The sequence below is a fragment of the Ambystoma mexicanum genome, chromosome 8, assembly GCF_040938575.1.
Source record: "Ambystoma mexicanum isolate Mex_15411 chromosome 8, UKY_AmexF1_1, whole genome shotgun sequence".
NCBI classification, from domain to species: Eukaryota; Metazoa; Chordata; class Amphibia; order Caudata; family Ambystomatidae; genus Ambystoma; species Ambystoma mexicanum.
In genome coordinates this window covers 1,253,349,796-1,253,377,687 of record NC_090929.1, presented here as the reverse complement: position 1 = coordinate 1,253,377,687, position 27,892 = coordinate 1,253,349,796, and the positions used below count along the sequence as shown (strand labels likewise).

The 27,892-nt window shown below is 48.7% G+C and overlaps 1 protein-coding gene, 1 long non-coding RNA gene and 1 pseudogene across 2 annotated transcripts in view; 1 reads left to right on the top strand and 2 right to left on the bottom strand.

Annotated features, from left to right (window-relative positions):
* Positions 1–25,156, bottom strand: part of LOC138472947 (uncharacterized) — a 206,626-nt gene extending 181,470 nt beyond the window's left edge. Inside the window, exon 1 of the long non-coding RNA XR_011268699.1 lies at positions 24,459–25,156. This is a non-coding gene — a long non-coding RNA (uncharacterized lncRNA). The remainder of the gene's footprint in view (positions 1–24,458) is intronic.
* On the bottom strand, positions 12,407–15,968 carry LOC138475075 (28S ribosomal RNA; annotated as a pseudogene).
* A 580-nt stretch (positions 25,157–25,736) lies between the features above and the next one.
* The window catches only part of KIF11 (kinesin family member 11), a 705,022-nt gene continuing 702,866 nt past the window's right edge, over positions 25,737–27,892 (top strand). Inside the window, exons 1-2 of the mRNA XM_069611368.1 lie at positions 25,737–25,936; positions 26,471–26,558. Coding sequence (XP_069467469.1) covers positions 26,482–26,558 — 77 coding nt within the window. The 5' untranslated portion in view covers positions 25,737–25,936; positions 26,471–26,481. The remainder of the gene's footprint in view (positions 25,937–26,470; positions 26,559–27,892) is intronic.

Genomic DNA, 27,892 nt, shown 5'->3' with positions numbered 1-27,892 from the left:
ATACTTTACTCTACGTGGGAAGGAAGCTTTTCAAGGATAATTGGAAGGTGACAGTGAACTGTACTTTGGACGCTATCCTGTGGTGCATCAACCCGGTATCTAGCGTGAGCCTCGTTCCGTTCGGGATAAGTCTCCCTTACTAATCTTCCCTTCCTTGTCGTTTGTTCTACCTTGGATTCCTCAAGAGACTCTGCTGGATTCATCTGCCCTAGACTCAAGGTCAGTGTGTGCATTCATGACATTTTCTATTCCATCATACCCAGGTTGGGGCAGTTATTCATGATACTTTATTTTGTTCTAGGCTGACTTCCTATACCTTACCCACGCCCTTTCCAGTGATCCATCACTCTGCCTGTTTTACCAGTCAGAGAGTTGTATCATTTGGAAGGTCTTAACTTGACTTCACAACTATCAAAACGAGTGAACAGGGATCCGTAAGACCCTACCACCTGTATCCTTTTGAGTACCGTATCCTTTTCAGTTAATACTGTGGTGCTCTCTGACAGAATCAGAAGCCATGGAGGGTACGGATCCTTTAGCTGTTTTGACTCAGTTGATCAGCGATTTGAGAAATGAAATGGTTACGGCACAGGACATGTTACGGCATCGTATGGACGTTATGCAAGACGCCATGCACGGTAGTCCTCAGGGAGCACAGGTTCCAATGGCCACTGCATCTGGATCTGGGACTATGACACCCCCACAGGAAACTATTAATGTGGTTATGCCCACTCAGTTTCCCTTGGCCCCTCCGGAACGGTTCACTGGTGATCCCAAAACCTATAGAACCTTCGTTAATCAGTGCCGACTCCATTTTCTTTGCCGTCCTACATCTTTTCCTGACCTAACCACAAAAGCAGCATTCGTGCTTTCCCATTTAGGGGGCACAGCTGCTGCTTGGGCTAACCCTTTGTTGGAAACAAATAGCCCTTTGTTGTACGACTGTGACGATTTCTTGGCTGCTATGAGTAAAGTCTTTGACATGCGTTATGCTACTCAAGCCATGGATCTGGAGTTACTTAATCTACAACAAGGCAATCAGCCTCTTTTGCCTTACATTGCCCGGTTCAATCAACTAACAGCCGAAACTCAATGGCCTGACGGCAAGAAAACGGCTGTTTTCTACAAGGGTCTTTCAGAAGAACTGAAAGATGCCTTATCTACAGTTCCGGTGGTTCCTACGGGACTCACAGAGTTGCTCGATTTGGTTTTACAAATCGATGCCCGAAGGAATGCTCGGAAAGGAGAGAAAAAGCCTTTCATGCAAGCCTCGGGGCGTTCAGAGACACCGGCAGTCCTCTCGAACGACCCCGAACCCATGCAGATTGGCGTCGTGAGAGGCCGGTTGTCCAATGCAGAACGAGAGAACCGAAGAAAGAACCATTTATGTATGTATTGCGGTTCATCCAAGCATTTATTGGCGACATGTCCTAAAAAACCCATCAAGCGTTCGGGAAACGCCAAAACTCGACAATAGCAGGAGTCCCTATGTCGAGTGTTTCATCGGACTCCAGTACCATTCCTAAACACGCACCCGTAATTGTTGAGGTGACGTTACGTTGTGGTGAACGAGAATTGGTTTCCAAGGCCACGGTTGATTCCGGAGCCACCAACAATTACATAGACATCACATATGCCAAGAACTGTTCCATACCCCTTGTAAACAAAAACAAACCTGAAACGGTTAATACCGTGGACGGATCTGTTTTGACTTCTGGTATGGTAACCCAGGAGACGGTATCTGTTCAGATGACATTATCGAATAATCATTCGGAAGAAATCATCTTCGATGTCATATCTGCTCCGCAGTACGAGATCATACTTGGTCTTGCATCGTTAACCCTTCACAATCCCGCCGTTGACTGGGTTTCGGGATTGCTCCAGTATCCTTCGATTCATTGCAATGAACATTGCTTTACCAGTCAGGAGGTGTCAAACAAGCAACACATATTGGCCTCTATGGTGGGAGCTTCAACTATCAGTGTGGTACATCAAAGCGACACTACCATACCATGCGAATACGCGGAGTATGCTGATGACTTTGACAAGGGCCAGGCAGAACAATTGCCTCCCCATCGACAGTACGACTGTCCTATTGAATTGATTCCTGGTGCCAAAATCCCTACAGGTCGTTTATATTCACTGACCCCAAAAGAAGACGTTGTGTTGAAAGAATACATTGACAAAGCTTTAGCGATGGGTTTCATACGGCCATCACAATCACCTGCTGCGTCTCCTCTATTCTTTGTTCCGAAGAAAGAGGGAGATCTAAGGCCTTGTATTGATTACAGGGCACTTAACGACATCACCATAAAAAACCAATATCCTTTACCACTGATAAACGTTCTATTGGATCAATTAGGTACTTCCAGTTACTTCACCAAACTGGACTTGCGAGGAGCATACAATTTAGTTCGCATTCGTGAAGGCGACGAATGGAAGACCGCTTTCAAGACACGGTATGGTCTTTACGAGTATTTGGTGATGCCTTTTGGTCTGTGCAACGCTCCCGCCACTTTTCAATTCTTCATGAATGATATATTCAGGGACATAATGGACCAGTTTGTGGTGATTTATCTGGATGACATTCTGATCTATTCATCATCTTTTTCGGAACACGTCAAACACGTTTCTACAGTCCTACAAAGACTCAGGGAGAACCTTCTTTATGTGAAAGCCGAGAAATGCGTCTTTCATTCACAGGAAGTGGAATTCCTGGGCTATGACATTACCAATCTAGGTGCTCGAATGAGCCGTTCCAAGGTGAAGGCCATATTGAATTGGCCGATTCCGCACAATGTCAAGTCATTACAGTCTTTCTTAGGCTTTGCGAATTTCTATCGCAGATTTATTCATTCCTTCTCCAAAACAGTAGCTCCTTTGACGGCCTTAACTAGTTCTAAAGTTCCTTTCTGTTGGAACCCAAATGTCCAAGCATCATTCGAAAAGTTGAAAGAAGCATTTACCACTGCACCCGTGCTTCAACATCCAGATCCAGATCGCCAGTTTATCGTTGAAGCGGATGCATCCAGTGTCGCTACTGGAGCGGTACTCTCACAAGTTTGCACAGAAACCAAGGAGGAACACCCAGTGGCTTTCTTCTCTCGCAAACTTACCCCATATGAACGAAATTACACCGTCACTGAGCGGGAACTGCTGGCTATCAAGGATGCCTTCCGAGAATGGCGTCATCATCTTCTTGGGGCCAAACATCAGGTGTTAGTGTACTCTGACCATAGAAATCTTCAAGCATTCAAATCCATGAAATGCCTTAGGGCTCGACAGGCCAGATGGCATGTCTTTTTTGCCCAATACGATATCCAGGTCACATATCGTCCTGCCCGAGAACACGTTAAGTCGGACGCGTTGTCCCGTATGAGTGAAGAGGCGAAGGAAGAAGCACAAGTACAGAATCAGTTGTTGGCAGATCATGTAATTTGTAGTTGTTCTGTTCAACCATCCTTAAAAACCGAAGTACAAGAGTGGGTGAAAAATCATCCACAAGTTATCCAGGATATGAATCTGGACGTACATAACGGTTTACCATTCACACAAGGAGTGCTCTACCTACCGACGTCTTCAACGCGGAATAAAGCCCTCAAGTGGAATCATGATTCCTTGATCGCAGCCCATCCTGGACGGAAGAAAACACTAGAACTACTCAAAAGATGGTGCTGGTGGCCGTCCATGTCAAAAGATGTCATAGATCATGTATCAACTTGTTCTGTATGCATCCAATGTAAAAACACTCCTGGTAAACCAGTGGGCTTACTCCAGTCCCTACCTGTCCCTAACAAACCATGGGACATGATATCTATGGACTTTGTGGTAGAACTCCCACCAAACCAGGAGTACGATACCATATGGGTTGTAGTGGATTATTTCACTAAATTGGCTCTTTATATTCCCTGTATTGGTTTACCAACCGCTGCTGTTCTGGCTGACCTATTCATCCAACATGTATTTAGTTTCTTTGGTCTACCGTCAGTAATCATTACGGACAGGGGCTCACAGTTTGCGTCACGCTTTTGGAGAGCACTAACCTCTGCATTACTGATTGATGATAGACTGTCCAGTGCTTATCACCCTCAAACTGATGGACAGACCGAAAGAGTCAACTGCACTATGGAACAATATCTGCGGTGTCTGTGTCTGCAGTACCAATCGGATTGGCTCACGGTCCTGCCGGCAGCTGAATTCGCCTATAACAACTCCTATCATAGTGCCATAGGCACTTCACCGTTCTATGCGCTTTATGGACAGCACCCCCGATCAATACCTTTGGATTCCAGCTTGTCTTTGGATACTCCTGCCGCAGGCCGTACCTTTCGTGATCTGAAGAAATTACAGAGGAAAGTGAAGCAGCAATTAGAGCAGGCTAAAAGACGCGACAAGTTCATGCCGATGCTCATAGAATACCCGCACCCGTCTACAAGGCTGGTATGAAAGTATGGCTGTCCACTAAGAACTTGAGAATTCCAGGCAAAAAGAAATTATTGCCCAAATACATTGGTCCGTATGTAGTGCTCCAAGTAATTAATCTGGCTGCTGTCCGTCTGGCTTTGCCACAACGATGGCGAGTGCATCCCATATTCCACGTGTCAATCATTAAGCCATGTTCTGAAGCTACTAGATTGCCTGTACGGCCTGTTGCTATTTCTGTGCGGGGTTCAGATGAATACGAGGTACAGGACATACTGGATATGAGACTACGTTCTGGTAGGCCGTTTTATCTGGTGGACTGGAAGGGCTATGGTCCCGAAGATAGGTCCTGGGAACCTCTTTCTAATATTCATGCTCCTGCTTTATTGAAGCGTTTTCACACGAGAAGGGGAGAGGTTGCCCCTTTGGGGGATGGCACTGTCATGCATGCTGGACGTGGTCCTACCTCCAACGCTCGTAGAACAGCTAGACCGTTCTATTCCAAATGGCGGTTGTTCAATACGTTGCCGGGAAAACGACGTTTGCACTTTTCACGTCGCTAACTTCACGTGTATTCTGCTTCGTCACGTGAACTACGGCATTACGTATTTAAGCAGCGTGGAAACTTCACTCGCTGCTTCTGATCTTATCATTTGGCGTTGTGTAGCTGAACCTCCGGTCTGCATCCTTGCAGGTTACTACAGCTACTTTTTGGGCCTTCTATAGCGTGTTTTCCGCCACACGCTGATTCCTGGAGCGGTTTGGTTGCGTGTAAATCCACACGCGCACGTTGTCTTCAAACGCGGCTGGCCTGGGCTGCGTGAATCCTGTTCGCGTGTAAATCCATACGCGCACGTTGTCTTCAAACGCGGCTGGCCTGGACTGCGTGAATCCTAATCGCGTGTAAATCCACACGCACACGCTCTTTTCTTCGCGGCTGTACAGAACCGTGTGTACTTTGTTTATACCTTAAAAGGAGCGCTATTTCCAACTCCTGCACCTGTGATATTAACAGGGGGATTGATTCATTTCTATACTTTACTCTACGTGGGACGGAAGCTTTTCAAGGATAATTGGAAGGTGACAGTGAAGAGTACTTTGGACGCTATCCTGTGGTGCATCAACCCGGTATCTAACGTGAGCCTCGTTCCGTTCGGGATAAGTCTCCCTTACTAATCTTCCCTTCCTTGTCGTTTGTTCTACCTTGGATTCCTCAAGAGACTCTGCTGGATTCACCTGCCCTAGACTCAAGGTCAGTGTGTGCATTCATGACATTTTCTATTCCATCATACCCAGGTTGGGGCAGTTATTCATGATACTTTATTTTGTTCTAGGCTGACTTCCTATACCTTACCCACGCCCTTTCCAGTGATTCATCACTCTGCCTGTTTTACCAGTCAGAGAGTTGTATCATTTGGAAGGTCTTAACTTGACTTCACAACTATCAAAACGAGTGAACAGGGATCCGGAAGACCCTACCACCTGTCTCCTTTTGAGTACCGTATCCTTTTCAGTTAATACTGTGGTGCTCTCTGACATTTATGCTCCACGCTGTGTCTGACATATTAAGGGAAACGACTCAGTATATCAATGTATTGTTTAGCAACATGTATTCCTGATTTCAATAAAGCTAGTAATGTTTATTTAGTCAATTAGTGAGGCTATACCCATGAAGTTCTTTGTATATTGAGACCTTTTTAATGACAACCATTGACAATTGGCGGTGCACACAGTTTTCACATGAGCGCCAACAGAACCAGATTGAGGTCCCACTGGTTGTGCTGTATTCTCCTTGGCAGGTAATCTATGTAGACCGTTAACATGGCTCCAAGTTATTTGATTTACAAATGACAGCATCCAGTCAGCTGTTCTAATATGCCCCCATCGCTGCCAAATAGGTTATATAAGAGACCACAGACCCACCACTTTCCACTAATTGTGTGACGGAGATATCATCCAGTCTTACCTGCAGTGGGTTTTTGTCACTTCCTAAACACCAGTGGCAACAATGCCCTTCGGCCTTAGTTGACGCTATATTACATTTAATAACACCTCCATTTACTTGCGTACTGTGACCTGGTGGAATCCTTCCTAGTGGCCCTAAAGCTTTGCATTTTCTTTTGAGAGGGTCCCAGGTGACTAACCTAGGTCCTATAATGATCCTTCAGATGGTGTCACTTCTCCCCGGGGGGGTGGGGGCAAAGCCTCTTTCTTGGAGTTTAAGGAGGTGAGGCCGCTAACCGATAGTCCTCCTAGAGGTGGTAACAGGAGGGAGGAACTCCCTGCCTGGGGATAAGGATGAGAGTATGGGATACGGTGCCTTTAACTCCAATCACAAGGCGTAATAACACCTAACTCTTCCTTACACATGATAAAATCACAGACAATGTATTACTGTAATGTGTCAGACAGTCTCCCTGTGATAAGGACTGGGATGAAGAAGAAACCAAGAACAATAAAGTCAAGCATGAAGTATTCAACTAGCTGCTTTCAAATCGCACTGATGTTATGCTAGGGCAGTCCCAGCTACTTAAGACAAACAGTAAAGAAGAACTAGGAAAACCACCTCCAAAGAGAGAGCTACCTCTGGGAGGTGACTCCAACAAGCAAGGACGCCGACAAAAAGCTCACGTTCTGAAGTGCTGGAGTTGAACCAAGGAACACAAGAGAACCGTCTCAACCATGAGCGGAGAGCAAGTAAACCCGAAGTCAAAAGTCAGTGCGTGGTGGCGTTAACTGTAGCGGGTGGATCATACAATCCAAGAACAACACCCTGACCATTAGAACTAGCCCACGGCAGAGCCACGTGGGACATACGAGAAACTGTGGTGGTTACAGGACCTCTAATGGGTGGACTGGTTGTCCGAAAACATGCACCCTGATCACCAGTCATAACGGACCACAAAGTCAAGCGGGCCAAAGAAGAGTAATACAAGAGAGTGACAGGCCGCAAAGTTCATCTAGCCAAAGCAGAGTGGAAGAAGAAAGTAGATGATCAAACCCACAACACATGGCAAAACCGGTGAATAATTCCCAGAGGAAAGGTAAACACAGCAGTGATAAGTCCAAGAGGGGGCCGGGGCAACTTATGAACTGGAACCAGAGACAAAAGAAGTAAACCATTTTGTGAAGCAATTCCCTGGTCAGCTCCATAAGACTGTTGTAGTGAGTAGTTGAGAAAGACTGGGGGGCCTCTCCCTCGTCCAAGTGGGGCCAAGTTGAAAGACAGTGTTGAAGTAAAGAGAACACCAAAGCATTGGAAGGAATGAAAGATGTAGATGCCATATCATTTAATGCTTAAGTATACTTAAGAGGAATCTGCATAAGCAGGACATTAGATAGAAGGGAGCCATTCCCCAAGTTTGTTACAAGTGTGGAACGTTGTGAACACAGAACATTATGAGACTTGTACTCTCCTGGGACGTGATAAGAACTCTTTGGTTAGCTTAGTTGTTTGTTTTGTAGTGACAGGGACAGTTTACTTTTTGACACAACAGATTTTCAGTTTTGTTGAGGTAGGGAATCACCTCTAGTCAGGGACAAGATAGGTCTTGCATACTTGTATCCATAAATAATGATTACAACCAAAATCATGCCTGCTTTTGGTCAGACTGCTCATTCCAGGTCACCACAGTCCTCCAAGGAAAGAAGTGGTTGGGTGACTGTCCGCAAGTCCAGACTGCACCTCTGGCTGTGCTGCGTTACAGATTTCACCTCTGGGGAAGAATTGGGACCCTGCCATTACTCCCCAAAACTGCTGCTGGACTTGGGGACAGTCGACCCACATGTGAGACAGATGCCGGAGACAATCCTGGAGCTCTGGCTGGCTTGCATTTACAGCTTTTCGCTCTGGCAAAGGACAAGGATCCTGCCGGGGCTCCCTGTAACTGCCGCTGGGCTTGGGGACGATCAACCCACATCGGAGACAGCCGCCCAAGGCCCCACCCTTACTGTTTGAGACAATCCAACCTCAATAGTAAGCTCCACAAGGCTTCCAAACTCAGTACTTTCTGGTTCGACTACCACAACCTCGAGCCAGTTCCACTAGAGGGATTGGCAGAAAGAGTCCGGCCATCTAAAGTGAAGAGAAAGGTATTCCTGTGAGAGTTCTCCACCTCCCCCTTCCAAGATGCATACAGAGTACACTTTTTTCTTCAGGGTCAGCATACCCCAAGCTCAGAAGATTGGCTGTAATGTTTTCACATGAAGTTCCCATTCATGGGGGACATATGACTTTCAACTCAGAACATCGGCCCATACATTCTCCTCTTTTGCCACCTGGGATGCTATTGGAAAAACATTGCAGGCACCAGCCCCACAACTTAAGTGCCAGCATGCAGAGAGTTTCAGTCCCCATTCTGACATAAAACTGAGTTGTTGTATTGTCAGTGTAGAGCGATATGCGGAGGTGACCTGCCAGATGGTTCAAAAAGCCTTCAACGTCAGATTGCTCGGAGTGCTAATCAATTTATATGGTGTGCCTGTGCCTCCGAGCTATAAAGGTCATGGACTATCTTGAGCTCTGCAATTCCAGACAACCTATTCCCTCTGTCTGAGCCTGTGAACAGAGGCTCACAAGGTTCCATTGAATATCTTTCATGTGTTAGGTTATGTTAACAATACTTGTAAACTGCAGCGTACAACCAAAGGCATTTTAGCACTAGCTACCGAAATGAGGATGGAAAGAGCTAGAAAAGATACCTTTTTAGTATCAGAGATAGTTCTCAGTGGCACGTAAAGCACAGGGGAATAGAATTCCAAAGGTCGGCTGCAGCAACGGGAAAGGGTCGGTCCCCAATACGAGTGGCCTTGAGTCTGGGGACAGAAACAAGACAGGCATTCACCAAGCGGAGTGTCTGAGCAGGAATGCGCAGACAGAATTTGGCCTGTAGATATCCTGCCCTAGTTCCATAAAAGGCATGATGAACTAGACATTAGGCCTTGAGCTGAATGCACTTGACCATGGGTAGCCAATGAAGATGGTGCACAACTGGAGTAATGTGAGCACAACTATGTGTGGAAGTGGCTGCATTGGCTGTCCTGCAGGACCTGAAGGTGCCATAAGAAGTAGACAGGTTGTGCCAGAAATAGGGCGTTGCAGTGGTCCATGGGGGACATAACAAGTGAGGATGCCACAGGGGCAAAGAACCTAAGGGTTTTCAGTTGAAGATAGCCCCTTTGACATACTGGATTTATCTGAGATTCCGCAGAAAAAAAGGCTAACATATTTATCCAAAAAGATGACCAAAAAGAGGGGGGTCCAAAAGGCAGCAGAGAAAGGAGGGCCCACCACTAACACACCTCAATTTGTTCCCCATTCAACTTGAGCCAGCTATTATACATCCATCACCCAAAGCTTCGAGGCAGGCCCTAAAACCAGTTGCTTTCTCAACGAGAGATCTAAACAGACCAGAATCTGTGTCACCTGCTAAGAGTAACATTGGAAGCCATGAGAGCAGATAAGCTTGGTAAGAGGAGGTTACATGTACATGTTAAACAAAACCTGGAAGATGGAGGAACCCTGAGGGACTCCATATGTCAAGGCAGTGGCCACAGAGAGAAACGGGGGGGAGGGAAATTGACTGTTCGGTGAGTGAAACAAAGAAAACTAGGAAAGAACGGCATCAGAAAGGCTAGCCCGGAAGAACAAGACGGCATGGTCAATGATATCAGAGGTGGCAGATAATTCAAGTAACAGTAAAGCACTGACACTGCCTGAGTCGTGCAGCCAAACCACATCGTAAACGTTGGAGACCAGCTCCCACTCTGTACCACTTGCTGGACGAAAACCAGATTGGGAAGTGTGGAAGAAGACATATTACTCAAGAAAGGGCAGACGAAGGCTTCAAAAAGCTTCATAACAAATTGAAGAAGCAAAATGGGACGAACATTTGCCAGAACAAGAGGGTCTAAAGAATGCTTTTTCAAAAGTGGAACAACCAATGCATGTTTGAGAGAAGCTAGTATCTGACCCGTGACAAAGTATTAACAGCATGTGTGACCAGAAGACCAATCAGCGGACACAGTCCTTCAAGACACAGTGCCCCCTGCAGGCCAGTCTCTACTGGGGCATTGCATGGGGCACAGCTCCCGGGCGGCCTGGGGGGTATTTTTGCCATGGAACGCGGGTTGGACAGCGAGAACCAAGTGGAGCAGAGACAGGCCCCTCACATCCGGTCTATCGTAATCTGGAGGAAGGTGACTAAGATTTCTTGTAATCTGTGTACCAAGAGTGACAGTGGGGGACCTGTTGGTAAAAGCGTCCAGGCTCCTTATAGACCAAACTAGAAAAAACAAAAAAAAAAAATTAAGAAAATTAAAAAAAAAATTAAAAAAAAAAAAAAAAATGCCCAATTGATGCCCATCCAGACTTCCAGAGCAGCCCGGCCAGTTAGGTAATTGATTTGTTTGTGGTGCTGTTGGAGCCCGTCTCCAAGCCTCGCTGCAGTTGCGGGGAGCCCCAGCAGGGTCCCCGTCCCTCCTAGAGGGAAAAGCTCTAAAGGGGCTCCCTCTAGACCTCAGGGGGCCCAGAAACATGCACCTGTCTCCCACGTTGGTCTGTCCCAGAGCCCAGTGGTGGTTTTGGGGAGCCCCGGCAGGGTCCCGGTCCAGAAGGAAAAGCTCCAAGTCAGCCATGGCCAGAGCTCCAGGGTGCTGCTCCCGGCCACCTGCCTGGCATGTGGGTCGTCCAAGTCCAGCAGCAGTCCTGGGGAGCCTCGGTAGGGTCCCCATCTCTGCTTGGGGGGGGGGGAAGGTCTAAAGGCCCCCCCCCCCATCTACAGAACCAGGACAGCCAGAGTGGGATGCTGCCACACCCTGCCCATTGGCACTTGCCAGTGGGGGCCAAAGGCCCTTCCTGTCCAGGCCCATTGGAAAGCATTGCACGACCAGAGGGCTCTCTGCAAGTTGGGTGGCCAACTTTTTGAAATCATTTTACAGGACACTTGCCCACAAGGCAGGGGAACCTTTCCCTCTAGGCAGGGACAGGAACCACGCCGGGGCTCCCCACAACCGCTGCTGGGCTTGGGGAATTGGTCACACACACAGGTGACACTTGCCACCGGGACTAACCCATGAATGCCATGGAACTCAGGGCCAGCCCCTCTTAGCGGTTATAGTCCCACAAAGGAAAGGGGCCCGCTCAGGGCACCCTTGACACCACCATTGCATTTTGGGCTTGGTCACACACGGGTGACATGACCCTGAGGACAGGGAAGGCGCCCCAGCCATGTTACCAGCCTCTACCCGTGCAAAGCTACGGGAACCCTGCAGGGTGGCTAATTCTGTTACTTGCACTTGCCTTGGCTCCGCTGAAACAGGGGCCGGAATGTCCATTTCCGACGTCCATCTGTGCGTTTGGTGGAAGTTCTGCACTCTGAAACAGCGTTGCTGGGGCCAGGACTTAAGGCACAGCCTCCGTGCACTAAGCTGCCACCGGCAAACCAAGGCCTAGACTCTCTTCCCTGCATCAGTCCAGGAGCGGAGCAGGTGTCTACCACCTCAACCACAGAGCTGCCCTGCGGGGAGTCACTTCCACACAAACTAGGGTTTACGAAAACCCGACCAGAGACAAATGTAAGAATCAGCCGGGCCAGCCATCACTGGGGCCACCTGGTCCAACTGCCCCGGCCCCTTGACGAGGTGGCCGGTTAAGCCCCCAACAAGATGGCCTAGCAGCCTTAAGGCCGTGCCCACCCTGACACCACCGTCCAGTGGCCGGGGCTTAAGGCACTACCGCTTCGCGTGCTGGTACTACGCTGCCATGCCTCTTACCCGTCTACCTCCAAAGGGCTGGGTCGAGCCACTCTGCTTGCCCGCCGGTGGGTCATCTCGTCTGAAAGGCTGACCAGGAAGGGAGGAGAGCACCCCCCCACCTAGCCTGCACACCCCTATGAGTGCGCCCCCAGCATGGGTGGGAGTTTCCTGTGCGCCCCACGGCACAGCGGGAGGAAGCCCTTGCGGCACCACCGCAGCGCCTTTTGACAAAAGCTTGGCTCAGAGAAAGACTTCCAATAGATTGCAGTGAGGTAGCTGCTCTGCTACTTAGGAAACCCCGACCCAGAATCCGGTCGTCTACGAATGGCTTAGCACCAGGTTCCCCGCGAACATGCAGTGTACTATGGGTGAAAAAGGTGGTCCCCTTCTGTGCACACTGGAGTCCTGGGGCGAGCAGCTCCAAGCACCGGCCCAGAGGCCAGCTAATCTAGGCTCCACAGCGCTGCAGTACCGTTACGGTTAGGGGGGGGATTCTGATTTTGAGGCATTCAGTCAGAATCCCACAGATGGTTGATTCACCCAATTGGCTCCTTTGCCAAGCACATGCACCAATTGTCTGAACCTGCTGTTCCTCTCGTACTGAGCAGGATTACTATTGCAACACCACATCATCAGTAGGGTAAAAACCCAGCTCATGTTCCCCATTTAGTGGGTGAACAATCCAACGCTTGGCTAATTCTGCTTCACAATGATAGGAAGAGCCGACATCAAAGGATCAAAAAGCGACGTCGCTATGAAAGCGTGGCCGCCACAAGCCAGTTATCCCTCTGATAACTTTTCCGACACCTCCAGCTTGAAACCCAAAAAGTCAGAAGGATCCTGAGGTCCCGCTTTCATGGTGTGTATTCATACTGAAAATCGAGTTCAAGCAAGCTTTTGCCCTTCAGCTCCCCCCAGTCAAACTCCCTACCTGCCACTGTCCCCGGAGTGGGTTGCACGCGGCAGGCGCGGGGCGCTTGGAGCCAGAAGCGAGGGTCCCACAGGGCTCCCCCCCACCTCACTGGGTAAGCGAAAAAGCGATAGAGTAGTGGTATTTCACCAGCACCCCGAGGGCCTACCGCTTATCCTACACCTCTCATGTCTCTTCACAATGCCAGGCAAGAGTGAATCTCAATGGGGTATTCTGTCCCTGCTGATTCTGCCATGCCCGTTCTCTTGGCTGTGGTTTCGTTACATAGTAGGTAGGGACAGTGGGAATCTTGTTAATCTATTCATGCGCATCACTAATTAGATGATGAGGCATTTGGCTACCTTAAGAGAGTCATAGTTACTCTCGCTTCATTGAATTTCTTCACTTTGACATTCAGAGTACTGGGCAGAAACCGTGTCAACACCCACCGCGGGCCTTACGCGAAGCTTTGTTTTAATTTAACTGTCGGATTCCCCTGGTCCACACCAGTTCTAAGTCAGCTGCTTCAGCCAATGCCTAGCAGAATGCCGGCCCCGAACTCTGGGAGGGGAACGGAGAGAGGTGACCACTGCAGCTGGGGCAATCCACAGGAAGGGCCTGGCTCACATCCAGAGTGGGCAACGCCCCCAGGGAGGAGACGCCTCGCCCAGCCGCAGCCAACCCCGCTTCGCACCCCAGCCCTTCTTGAAGTTACGGATCCAACTTGCCAACTTCCCTTACCTACATTGTTCCAAATGCTAGAAGCTTCTCACCTTTGAGAACTGCTGCAGATATGGGTACGGCGCGGCACGAGATTTGCACCATCTCCCCTGGATTTTTAAGAACCAGCAAGAGCTCACCGGATGCCGCCGGAACTGCAACGCTTTCCAAGGCTCGGGCCCCTCTCTCGGGGCGAACCCATTCCAGGGTGCCCAGCCCATCACAAAGAAAACAGAACTCTCCCCGGGGATCCCACCAGCTTCTCTGGGATGGTTTGTGTTATCGCACTGCATGCCACAAGGGCACCCATCTCCACCACTATGGGTTCAGGGATCTAACCCAGACTCCCTTTCGATCGGCTGAGGGCAACAGAGGTCATCGCCCATCCCTTACAAACGTTGCTCAACCATTTCTTAGGACTGCTGGACCCATGTTCAACTGCTGTTCACATGGAACCCATCTCCACTTCGGCCTTCAAAGTTCTTATTTGAATATTTGCTACTACCACGAAGATCTGCACCGGCGCCACACGGTTCCCCCACCCCATGCTTCCGTACACACCGCAGCAGCCCTCCTACTAGTCGTCGCGGCTTAGCCCCTGCGGCTCTCAACGCCGGCCAGGTATGGGCCAGGCGCTCCAGCGCCATCCATTTTCAGGGCTAGTTGATCGGCAGGTGAGTTGTTACACACTCCTTAGCAAATTCCGACTTCCACGGCCACCGTCCTGCTGTCTATATCAACCAACACCTTTTCTGAGGTCTGATGAGCGTCGGCATCGGGCGCCTTAAGCCAGCGTTTGGTTCATCCCACAGCATCAGTTCTGCTTGCCAAAAGTGGCTCACTGGGCACTTGCATTCGATGCCCAACTCCACACCAGCGAGCCAGGGTTCTTACCCATTTACATTTTGAGAATAGGTTGAGATCATTTTGGCCCAAGACCTCTAATCATTCGCTTTGCCAGATAAACCTGGGGTTTCCGTGCGCCAGCTATCCTGAGACAAACTTCCGAGGGAACCAGCTACTAGATTGATTAGTATTCTTTCGCCCCTGTACCCAGGTCAGACGACTGATTTGCACACAGGACCGCTACGGACCTCCACCAGAGTTTCCTCAGGCTTCACCCTGCCCAGGCCTAGTTCACCTGCTTTCGGGTCCTATCATACATGCACATGCTCCGCCGCCCTGAAAGAGCGGGTGAGACAGGTGGGTGGTGCGCCCATAGCGACAGGATCCCACCCCAATCATCACACGCCGGCCCTCACCTTCATTGCAACACAGGGTTTTGTTTGGCCTTCCGCCTCACGCATGTGTTAGACTCCTTGGTCCGCGTTTCAAGACAGGTCAGGTGGGTAATCGACATAACCTCAGAACCCTGGCAACCTTTGTGTGCCTCCCTGCCCGGTGGGGCAACGTGGTCGGGGCGCACTGAGGGCAGTCCGCCACAGTTCATCGTGAGCCCCGGCAATCCCAAAGAGGGGCCATGACGGTTGCCGGAGAAGGGCGCAGCGGCGGTCAATCTCCCTCGGATACAGCAGGGGCTGTAACACTCTGCCGGACCAAAGAGCCACCTGCCACCTGGGGTCTTCCCAGTCGGTGACTGGTGCACTGCCACAGAGGAAATGCACCCTGCGGGGGCCGGGTATGACTGGGCTGCAGTCCCGCAAGGGCATCCACCGTTCAAGATGACCGGCCTGCCCGCTGTGTTGAATCCAGCGGGTGGACTACATGGACCCCACCAGTTTACCTCTCAACGGTTTCACGCCCTCTTGAACTCTCTCTTTAAAGTTATTTTCAACTTTCCCTTAGGTACTTGTTGGTTATCGGTCTTGCGCTTTTATTTAGCCTTAGAGTTTACCACACACTTTGGGCTGCATTCCCAAGCAACCCAACTCCAAGAAGACCCGATCCTGGTGTGCCAGAGGCCACTACCGGCCTAACACCGTCCGCAGGGTGAGACCATCCGAAGGACTTGAGCCCCCTGAGCGACACCGGGGAGTCGGTCTTCTGTATGCCACATTTCTCACACCTGCTGCTGAACGGGATTCGGTGATGGGCTCTTCCCTCTTCACTGGCCGTTACTGAGGGAATCCTGGTTAGTTTATTTTCCTCCGCTTAGTAATATGCTTGAATTCAGCGGGTCACCACGTCCGATCTGAGGCTGTAGTCAGGGAGCACAAAGCTCAGGGCAGCTGGACTTGGGCCTGTACAGGGGGAGGGGACAGTTGCCCCAGCCCTGTGACTCTGGCACAGCCGAGTGTGCACTGTCCCGATCTGCGGCCAATGCCCAAAAGCTTGCAAAGCCCGCACTCCATGACCATCACGCACCGGCAGCCATGGGACACCAGACAGCTACACGCAGCAAGACCAGGTGTGCCGGGGTAGGGTGAAGGTGCGCCTGGCTTTTTAAGGCCCGCTGCCGCCACCATATTCAGGGCACGCCGGCCACCCGGCCCTCCCGAAATCCACATGAGGGGGGGTGGAGGGGGAGGCCAGGACATACCGGCAATGAGCCTGCACGCTAGGTCCAGGGATCCTGCGACTCTGCTGATCAGGGTTTGACCTTAGGGGGACGAAGTGAACGGGGTCCCAGCCACACCCTTGGGAGGGAACCCAGGGGCGATTGATGTACAAGCGACCCTCGGACATGGGGGAGGAACCCGGGGCCGCAAGCTGCGTTCAAATTGTCGATCAATGTGTCCTGCAATTCACCCTAATTCTCAGAGCTAGCTGCGTTCTTCATCAACACACGAGCCGAGCGATCCACCACCAAGAGTCACAAGCAACTTTTTCTGTGGTTTTAAAACAAAAACGAAAAAAAGAAAATCCAGGCACTCAGCCGAGGAAGCCTACCCACCGCCTGCAGCAGCACCACACTTCACAAGGGGATGGAGGCAGGCCGCTCTGCCGCTGACCCACCCAGCCCGATCCACTCACCCTTCCCCTATAACCTTGGCTCCCCTTTCAGGGGTGGGGGCGGGGAAATGGAGAGGCGGGCCAGAGACAGCACGTGCGGGGACCGTCAGGTGGGACCGCTAGTCTTCAAACCCCAGCCCAGCCGCACTGGGCCGAACTCCAGGTGCCTGGGAAGGTCACCCACTGCGCCAGCATGCCTGGCCATCGCTATCCCACAAATGTGGGCAGCTGGAACCTAGACACCTGCCCGTCGAGTAAGTCTGCTGCACCATGGCTCAGGGCTTGCGCCTAACATGCTGTGCCCCTGTCTGCCTGGGGAGGTGTCCCTCGAGAACAATCAGGTTTGCCTCGGCTCCCGGCTGCCCCCACTCTGGGCTTCCCTGCTGACCGGGGTGCACCCACCAATGCTCCCCCGCTGGTCAGAGAGAGGAGTGTGCACCCCCAGCTAGCGCAGCAGCCGTGTTAGGAAAGATTTCATAATTGTATGTAATTTTCCCTCCAAGTGTCAACCCCTAAACTGTTTGCTGCTGTTTTAGACACCATTGACTGACTTTGCCAGAGAAGCACAGCCTTCAGCTGCATTCCTCTGGGCTTTCGCTCACTTTTTATGGGTAAACTGACATGCCCTTAAGACAGTCAGTACTGCAAGACTTTGTTTCCCTTAGTCCTTTCTTCATGTTGCAACTTTTGTGCAACATGTAACAAGTGTGCATTGTATCTTACCATACAACACATTTGGGTCTATATTCATTTCCAAAGGCCCTAGATACCCTTGCTGGACTTTTTATGAACTGTGCAGATGTGTCATAGACCGGACTGCCGGCAGCTATCATTTCGCATTATTTTTATCCCTTGCCTGCCATGTTAACCGCGTTTGGCCCAAATAGGTGGCCTGGCTCAAAAATGGCCATGCCACGAGGTTCTTTGTCCTGTCCTTTGGCCATCTTGCCCCTTCACCTTCCCCAGGTCAAGTCGACCCGGGCCAGTCCTTATTTGATCATGCACTTTCCCACAAATCCCAATGCTTTTGCGGGCTTCTGCATGCCTTGTGTGTGTGCCTCCAGGATGTGGGCTGGAATGTCTGATTCTAATACACATCCTGGGTGCCAGAGAGTCTGGAGTGGCATGAATGCCTGGGACCACTGTGGTCCATGATTGGTCCACGTATGGAGTGTGTGTTTGTGAGCAGATTTCCCATTGGGTCCTCTCAGTTTTGGCGCGAAGGGAACTTTGGATAAGAGGAGGCTGGAAACACCACTACCAGGTCGATCTTCCGAGTTCACGCCAAACAAAGGATAGGATCCAAGTATCCTGCAACTACGAAGCTGAGTTGATGAACCTCTAGAAGGTTTGGCACCCTGAGCCCGCTGTCGTCCCGTGTGACCCCTCTGCATCTGGTCGTCCTGGAAGGTCTGCGAAGCCGCTTTGACCCATTGGAATAGTGGGACCAACTATTCTCGGCACCTTCATCAAACCCTGCAAGTAAGTTTCCTCAGAAGTGTTCCTGGGCCAACCAGTGGACTGACCAGTTTACCCAGTTGCATTGCTCCGTCACTGCCGCCGTTTCGTGGAGGCCCTCAAACTTGGTATACTGATAGCTCTGTGTCCACGGCACCCTCACACCGAATTTCGTAAACTGGGCCTTCCCAGGTCTGAAGTGAGACGAGTGCACCAGGACTGGAGTAAACGCGGTTACCGTGTTGCCCTGCCGCGGAAATGACCTGTGCAAGTTTGCTGCATTTGTGACCCTCTTGCCCCTGAAGCCTGCTGCAGTGAAACTGGGCCGATTCCTCCACCCGGAGCGGAGAAATCGCCACTGTCCCGTTTGGGAATCATCACTGTATCTTACGAACTGAAATGTGCTCAGACGTCCTTTTTGCCGCATTCGAACCTGTCAGCGAAGTGGACTGAACTGGTGAAGTTTGGGTCTGCTTGCGTCGGGGCCCAGTGAGTACTCAATATCCCAACCGGTGGCCCCTAGCGCCAGAGCCTATTTTTACACACGAGTGGCCCCTGGGGGCCCCTCTCCTTTCCACAGCTATTGCAAAATAGCGACTCCATCCCGCACTCTCGAACTGCCTCTGCCTTCGAGTGGAGGTCCTTCTTGTATAGCGGGAACCTGTTGTGCATCGCTTCATCCACCTTCCTGAGCTGCTAGAGACCCTTGAAGAGACCCTATTCCGCCCATTGGCACAAGCGCGTGCATGTACTATTGAGCACAAGGCTCCTCTCTTCGTAGGGCTTGGACTGCCTCTTAGTTAGGTGAATTATTGATGTTGAACTGGGCCTAAAGATTAACTACACTGCCCGTTTCCTTCCCATCTAGGTTGTCAACATATTTCGTGCATTTAACCCTTTAGACCCCCATGGTGTTGTATATATATTGTATTGAATGTGATGCTTTGGTTTACTTAGTGTTACTGTGATTCTTTGCTATGGTCTATGTTACAAAGGCCTTGTAATAAATGTTTCAATATTTTTGATACAACACCTGTCTGGAGTAATTTGTAAGTGTCCTTGCTCTGTGTGCTCATTGAGGTCCCTCAGTTACCCTCCCCTCCTGAGACTTAGTCTTGACCGCCTGCCATAGCTACCCCGATTGGTCTGGCTTGTCCAGAGGTTACCCTGTTCCAAGAAACTAGGTTGGCCTTCCGAACCTCTGCCCCTCCTGGACAGAGTTCAGAAATCCTTAACAGGCCGTCTCGGTGAGGAGAGTGGGCCACGCTGGGGTCATTCTCCGGTGCGTGGTTGGGACATCCCAGCACGTTAACCCAGCACTGTCTGGCATCACCGTCCATCTGCTGGGTCATGGACCCCCTCCGGGGGAAGAGAAACCCTGCTCCCTGGTTGCCCACACGTCCCAGACCACTCTGCGAGAGGTGCCCCGGGCTGTGGGTGTGCGCATCTGGGATGCAACTGAGGTCAGGACTGTGGCTCTCCCTCCGGCTGCTCCGCTTTTAATGATCCTTCATGCCCCCACTCACAAGCAGATACCCCAGCCCTACATGTCCCAATTCACACTTAAATGCCCCATTTCTCCTTCCAAACACGTTCCAGATTCAAATGCCACCTCCCTCCGGGCCCATATGCCACTATCCCGCCCTCCGAACCCACACAAAGACACTAACATCCGTCCCTCCATACCTAGACCAAGATGCTCCACCCCTCTCTCCAGAGAAATAGCCATATGTTTCACTCTACCTCTAGACTCACACTAAGTTGGCGCCATCCACCCACCAACCCACACGCGATTACCCCACCCCTTCGACACACACATGCTCGCACCCCTCCCATCCACCAACATCCTTCTCTCCAGACATACATACCACATCTCGCCATTCACAGACGCCCAACTTCCTTCCCACCAGATTGCTCCAGCCCTCACTCAGACCCACATGCTCCATCATTCCCTGACATGCCCCCATCATATGCTGCCCCTCCATTCCAGATCAATGATGCCCCCCTCTGATCCAGACTCCAACAAGATGCCCAATACCTTCCTCAAGACCCATACCATGATGCCCCATCCTCCTTCCCCACAGCAAGATGCCTTTATCCCTCCCCAGCCTCACATCAAACCCACACCAATGTACGCCCATCCCTCCCATCAAACCCACACCAATGTGCCTCCATCCACTCCCTCCATAGCCACAAAAGATGTCCCGACCACCCACAACCAAATACCCCATCCCACCCTCCAGAATAGATGCCCCATATCTGTTCCAGACCGACACCAATGTGCTCCCATCCATTGCAGACCCCAAGATCCCACCATCCACACAGCTGGATGCCGCATCCCACCATCCAGACCCACACCTAGATGAACCATCCCTCCCCCAGACCAATGTCTGGTCCCAATCCCTCCCATCTAACCCACACCGTGCCCCCATCACCTCCCTCCAGAACACCACCCAAGATGCCCCATCCCACCCCTAGATGACCAATGCCACCCTCCAGACCCAGTGTGCCCCATCTCCCCTTCCAGCCCTACACCCATGTGCTCCATCCCTCACCCAAACCAACCCTCCCGACCCACACCAATGTGCCTATCCAACCATTCAGACCCCACCAAGATGCCCCATCCTTCTCTCCACATAAGCAAGATGTCCTTTCCGCCCTGCAGACCCACACCAAGATGCCCATGTGCCACTCCCAAACCATACTCCCGACTCCCTCTAAAACCACCCATTCCAAACACACTGTGGTATCCTGGTATGACTGTGATGAATGGCTGGTATCCTGGTATGACTGTATTGAATGGCTGAGTGTGTGCAAGGGCCTCCTAGAATGTTTAAGTGGAGCTTGGAGTGTGGGGGGCCTGAGGATTCTAGAGAGTGACGGTTGGGACTCGGAGATGGACTGGGAACCAGGGCAGAGGCTTATCACCTACTCTCCTACTTCTTATGACTATACTATGTAACCAAGAAGAATAAAGCCTGTTTCCTTCTACACTAACTTGAGTCAGCCTGGTTCCTGCTCCCTGTCATCACTGGCTCAGGGATACATCATTTGGCAACGAGGATGATGAACGTGGAGTATGGTATGGAGAGTGAAGGAGTACTGAAGAGAAGAAACATAATGCCCATGAACCTGTCTTGACATCGGAAGATGAAGTCATTGGCATGAGGATGGGTACTGAGTAGCTGAGGGAGATTGGCAGCAGGAGTTTTGCCATTTTATGCAGTTGCCATTGAAGTTGGCCCAGGAGAGGTGTAAATCCTGCAGGGCACATGGATGCGGAGCAGCGCATCCTGCAGGCAGCCTAAAGGAGAGTGTGCACATTGCTGGTTTCGGTGTGCAAATGAAGAAAATGACAGCTGGTGATGCCGTGAACGCAACATGTTCTGGGAAAATGAAGGAGAAACAAATAACTAAGTCCTTGAGAAACCCGGCCCACACTTTTGGAGGTACTTTGGGGTATACATGTTTAGCTGGCGAGAGTTGGGCCGCTTGGAGGGTGCCTGGGGAGCCGTGGGTGTCGCGCGCCCATCGCGCTCTCCCCTGCGTTCCAGCAGTTGCCGTTTGGCTGGAACGCAATCACATTGCAGGCGCCGTTGTCCTTTTCTTCTGTGTTCGATGAAAGGTTGGAAGAAAGGACCATTGTGCGTGCGCACGTTTTCCACGCCACGTGATGATGACATTGTTTGCTGTGTTAGCTCGTCGTTTGGAATGGAGCTCTTTGAAAGGAAGTAAGTGGCGTTACTTCTCTCTTGATCTTTATGGGACCGAGGAAATGACATTTATTCGTGCATGATGAGGTTCCTGGAACAGAAATGGAGCAATAATGCCTCCGTGTTTTGTTTTATCTTACAGTTTGGAACGTGCAAAGGATTGGAATGCTGAATTGTGAGCAGGCATTAAGCTGCAGCGGACGTCTATTTTGGAGGAGCTAAGGAAGGTCAGCGCTGCAACATCTACGGACGAGGAGATTGTATTTTTTAATTAAGGGTCGCGCCCGGCGTGTCATAGACAGCTGGTGTTTATCCTACGGAGTGGAGCATCCCGCATATTTGACAGAAATATGCAGGGCACAGTGCCGTATGAACCTAGATTAGTGGCTTGTGATCTGAGCACATTGTTTTGATTTGATTTGTGTTTGGAGTAGTGGACGCAATGGATACATTTCTGTTGCAACATTTGGAAAACTAAGCATTTCCATGATGGGAACACGTGTTTATCTTTTGGGAGAATGTTTATATTGAATGCTGCAGGGAGCTGAATAATGATAATGCAATTTTGGTTAGAAATTCAATGCACAGTAACGTTAGGAGCAATTTTTAATTTGGAATTCCATGCACGGTAATGTTAGGATTCACATATATATATTGTTGAATATTTAATGCTTTAGAAGAGCACTATTAAGCAAAGGAGTGAAAGATTTTAATGTCTTGAATGAAGTTTTGGCGAGACAATGATGCTTTGAATTTGCTTTAGTAAAGATAATGTCTACAGTGTTTATGGTGCAATTACAGAAAAAAATGCATTTTTTTTGGGTGACTACAGAAATGGGATTGTTTTCAAATGTAAAATGTTATGCTCGAAGATGACACTTCCAGGATGGTGCCTGATCAACACCATGTCTGTGAGTGTCTATCATCCCTTTTCAGCAGATGTTTAGTGGGCAAATATTGAGTGCATATGTAAAGTTTTAATGCAATTTAGAGAAGTTACATGCATGTTGAAGTTGCAATGTTAGTATGCGGAGAGGAGTGTGCATTGGGAGCATACAAAGTAAGTATGTAGTGACATAAATGTGCATGTTGGGCGTGTGTGTGAAGTAACACGTTTTAAGTGAATGTTACTGCAATGGTTGTGTGCAGTCGTTGGGAGAAGTAGGTGTGTGAGAGGTAGCACGCATGCAGTTGAGGGTGAGGATCACATGCTGGCCAGGTGTGATGCCTTATGGAGACCCTAGGGAGACCAGCGTTTGGAGGTTTAACGCAAAAAAGGAATTGTATTGGTGGAGGATTTTTAGATAGAAACATCCTATTTGTGGAGGATCTTAATATATAAGCATCCTATAGCAGGACACTATAGTAGGAGACTATGAGGCGTAGGTAGTACGCGTGAAAATAGGAGTAGCCTACACTAAAATATTTTCTTAGTGTTTTGAATTTTGTCTCCCTTAGAATGTTATAGTGTCGGTTTTAGGAGTGATATTTTGGACTCCTAAAGTCTGTGATGTCAAATAGTGCAGTTAATGTGAGATTTTTTTTTTTTTGTTAATGCCTAGTTAGGCTAAAGTTACTGCGAGTTGGGCACACAGACAGTTGAGTTTAGTTTTTGAGTGTCACTGGGGACACTATGTATTTATAAAATTTTCTATTATCAAACAATTTTAACATCGGAGAAGCACTACATTTTTTCCACCTTGTTGTTCTTGCACTGAGTTTGTGTGTTTTTTTTTTGGTAGTGGAAACCTTTAGCAGGTGCCACAATTTTACATTTTGTTGGTGTTTGGACGGAAGTTTTGTTTTGCATGGTGGTGACTGTGCACATTTTACGCACCACGTCTTTTGTGGTTGTGTTGTGGTTTATGTGGTCTTTGTCCAGTCAGTCTCTTGCTTTCATATTCATCCTTTTCTGTGTTTTCTTTAGGGGAGAAGGGATAGGTGCTGAAGAGTGTTTGTTTTGGATACTGTTGGTTTTGTTGTTGCTAGCATGTTAGGATTTTGTTCAGGCCAATAGTGTACGTTTTGGCTACACTATATGTTGGAAGGTATGTTGGTCTCGTTGAGACAGGGTTAGTGCTCAAGTGTGGCAGGCTTGAGGCAGGAGTGGCAGTTCTGGCAAAAGGTGGTACGTTAGGAGGGTTTATGATGGTAGTTTAGATTTGATTGTCCTTGTGGCAAGGTATGCGCTCGGTGGTGGCAGCACTGAGACCCCGGTGTGGCAGGCCGGGGTAGAAGGTGTTTGGTTTCTTTTTATTGTGATCCTAACATGATGGTGAGAGTATTCTGATTGCTGTTTGTTTGTTAAGGAGGGGGATGTGTGGTATCCTGGTATGACTGTGATGAATGGCTGGTATCCTGGTATGACTGTATTGAATGGCTGCGTGTGTGCAAGGGCCTCCTAGAATGTTTAAGTGGAGCTTGGAGTGTGGGGGGCCTGAGGATTCTAGAGAGTGACGGTTGGGACTCGGAGATGGACTGGGAACCAGGGCAGAGGCTTATCACCTACTTCTTAGGACTATACTATGTAACCAAGAAGAATAAAGCCTGTTTCCTTATACACTAACCTGAGTCAGCCTGGTTCCTGCTCCGTCATCACTGGCTCAGGGATACATCACACACCCTCATGAAACATTAAATTACTCCATTAGCCTCCTTTGATCAGTTAAACACCAACATCCACTGTCCCTTTTCTTAGCCCTCCATGCATTTCACGTTGTATAGCTGAAATAATGTTTAAAGTAAATGTAGTTTTCTGCTCCCCTGTCACAGCCTGTCTGGTGTGTTGCAGAAACGTTCACGAGATCCTGAAGAAAATGCTAATTGTATTCTCAGCCAGCCAACAGCACACAGATTGATGCTGCTCTTGCAGCCTGCCAGCCAGAGCCTTCCCGGTTCCCACTTAGAAAAATGGCAGGGACAAGACACGCTCCAGGCTCTTGCAGAAACGTTTCACGCAGAGTCCGATTGCACTTGCACCGGCAGCCAGAGGCTTCCTGCGATTCCTGCTTCTCTTGCAGTCAGAGCCTTCCCGAGTTCTAGCTGGAGCCAAAGGCACGTAGATTCCGGTTGCGCTTACACCGGCAGCCAGAGCCTTTCCGCTTCTCAAATCCTGCTGACTGAAATTGCACCGCCACCCGTTTCCAAATCCCGCTCAGTGAACTTGCTCCAGAAAATAAGATGTTAGAAGTCACGTGAAAACGAGTAGGCAGGCCTTGGTCTGTTTTTCAGATGGGAAATAAACACTATACCCCAGTCGTACGCCTTTTTCCCTGTCAAGTACGCAGTATGTCATGTGATTTAAATGGTGCATGGTAACGCCACGCCTTTTTCGAGAAATAGAAATAGGACATAGGGGTAATCAATTTAGAGCCGGGAAGACAGGCTTTATTTTCGGATCGCTGAGACCATGTGTAACAAAAAGCCGGTTTACAAGATCACTTGTAGAAAAAGCTGCAAATTTGTTCGACAAACTTTCTGAAAACGTGGTTGTTCTTTTGTCGATTACGTTGCCCTTTTTTACAAACGTACAAAATAATAATTTTGCATAGAAATACAGCCAGTTCAGAACATACTTTGTTTTGTCATAATTACCGGTGATCCAAAATGTTTTAGGAATTATTGTACATTGTGTATGTCCTTTACTATTTTAAAAGTAAAATGTAATGCGCTTTGCGATTTACAAAGATAATGTGCGCAAGGGATGGTAAAGCACCGCTTAATGTGTATTCGGCGACCATTTCTTGATCCTCTTTCTATTGCTACAGCCGTCTTGGCATCAGGATACTATTTCTATTTCCATTGCTCCTGCACCTCTTGCCTAGAGTGAAGTGTTTTTGAAATCACTCCCATCATGCATTGCTGTTTCCAATTGGTTTTTTTCTGCTGATTGGGTTCCTGGCGCGGAAGCGCGGTTTTTCAAACTTGAGTCGAGTGGATTGAGAAAGTAGTGGAAAACTGCGAGATTCTGACATCTTAAACCAAGCGAGACACTAGACTGGCACGTCGGTTGACGAAGACTGTGTGTTTTGTGGTGACCCTTGCCGTGAGTTGCTTATTTTGTTATGCGCGGCGTAATATTAATGTGATTTTGCGGCAGTGGGTTGGGAGGAGGACTGTCACCAGTGATGGGGGTTGCCGCAGCTGTGGAACGTATATTCATGTATGTCACCGTTTTATTGCCAATGGACCCTCTTTAACAAGTGGAGCGCTGCGTTACGTATAGAGCAGTGCTTACGACGTAGGGCTGTAGTGTTACTCGAAGTTGTTAAAAACTTCGACCTCCATGTTAGATTTAATATTTCGAATACAATATCGTTTCTACTGTTAAGGAGGGGCGCAATTGTTCAGAATATTTTAGCGTTTTTTAAATCCACTTTACGCTATTTTGCCCGTGGGAAGGGGGTTGTGTTCAAGTTATTGACACTTGGCTCTGTGCCCGGAAAACAGTAGGTATTCCGACAACGTCGCCGAATCAGGCTTTATTAATTTATATTGACGTGAAGCCCCTTTACGTCTTGTTAACCCGTCTCTTAAAAAAAATCGTCACTTAGCCATTGTGTTCCTTTTGCTTTTTTAGGTATTGTCAAAATGTCTTTCCCAAACTCGATTTTAAGCTCTAAGAAAGATGACAAGGGAAAAAATATTCAAGTTGTTGTCAGATGCAGGTAAGTGGGTGGGAGAGGGGGTTGTAGCTGTATTGTGATTAAGCACACTTAAAGTATGTTCCTCCTGAGTTGTTTCTGTAGGTACCATTGGTCCCTCAGTGATGGAAGCACATTTAAAACATGATCTCCCTTTGTCTGAGGCGTTGATTGCTACTACTTTTACACATTGTTTTCGTATCGCACTTTCTTTTATAACCAAATAATATTATGGTTGGATTGATGGGAATTAATCGTTATCACTAGCATTGCTCTGTGTGCAGCCTGTCATACAATTTGTTGCCTCTAGAAACACTTGTTTCAGGCGTTTTATAAATCGTAACCTAGCATTCTTTAACCCTTCGCTGCCAGAAGTGAGCCAGCCACATGCAAATCCGCTTTCCTGTCAGACTGATTGAACAAGTCGTAAAAATCAAGAGTTCGTAAGGGTTTGTAGTATTAAGGATGTGTTTGTGTTTTTGATTTTAAGTGTTCACAAACAGATGGGTTTTTTTCTAGACTTGAGACTGACATAAAGCAAAGTTCGTGTCCTGAAGAAGGCCCGATAATAATTTGAATGAGAACACTAGGGAAAGGCGGATCACAATAGAGGGGCCGAAATATGTTTGACATCCATATTACTAGAGAATATTTGTTGTCTAATGTGTTTTTCCAGATAAGATACCTTAACATCTGGGTCTTTGCACTATACGTAATGTGTGTTTGTATGACAAAACCTATTAACATGGCTGAATAGGTTACAAGAAAATGATGTACCGGATATGAGTCATCTTGTACTAATTCCTATGCGCAATTTTTTTAGAGTGTTTATTAGCAGTTGATAGAGTGTAGGTATGAATTGTCTTTGTATGTGAAAAAAATAAATTAAGACTTTTTTTTTGTTGGACAATGAAAGAATAAAAAAATGCTTCTTTGTGAATGGATAAAAAACTCTGGTGATTGATGCTCATTATTTGGTAAGCATATTAGTCAGATAATGTCGCAACTTATGTGAAAGAGTAATGGAGTGGTAACCAATTTCCACTCTATACGGTGTGTACTTGTTAAATGATTACATGGTTAAGTGTACTGCTTCATTTCCAATCTTCTACAATCTGTGTGTGTTGAAAGGGACTTTGCTTGCTTCCTAAGGAGGTATGTTGCAGGCAGAGGAGCATTTGGAATAGTTGTAATGTTAAACGAAGCGTCCAGTTTTGTGCCACAAGTTCTGCAAATTAGCAATGTATGTTACTGAGATTTATGCAACAACAAAAAAATCTCTGCCATGGCACAATGGATATTCAATAGATTGATCCGTACAGAATTTTGCAAGCATAGCTGTGTATAGTTTATTTTAT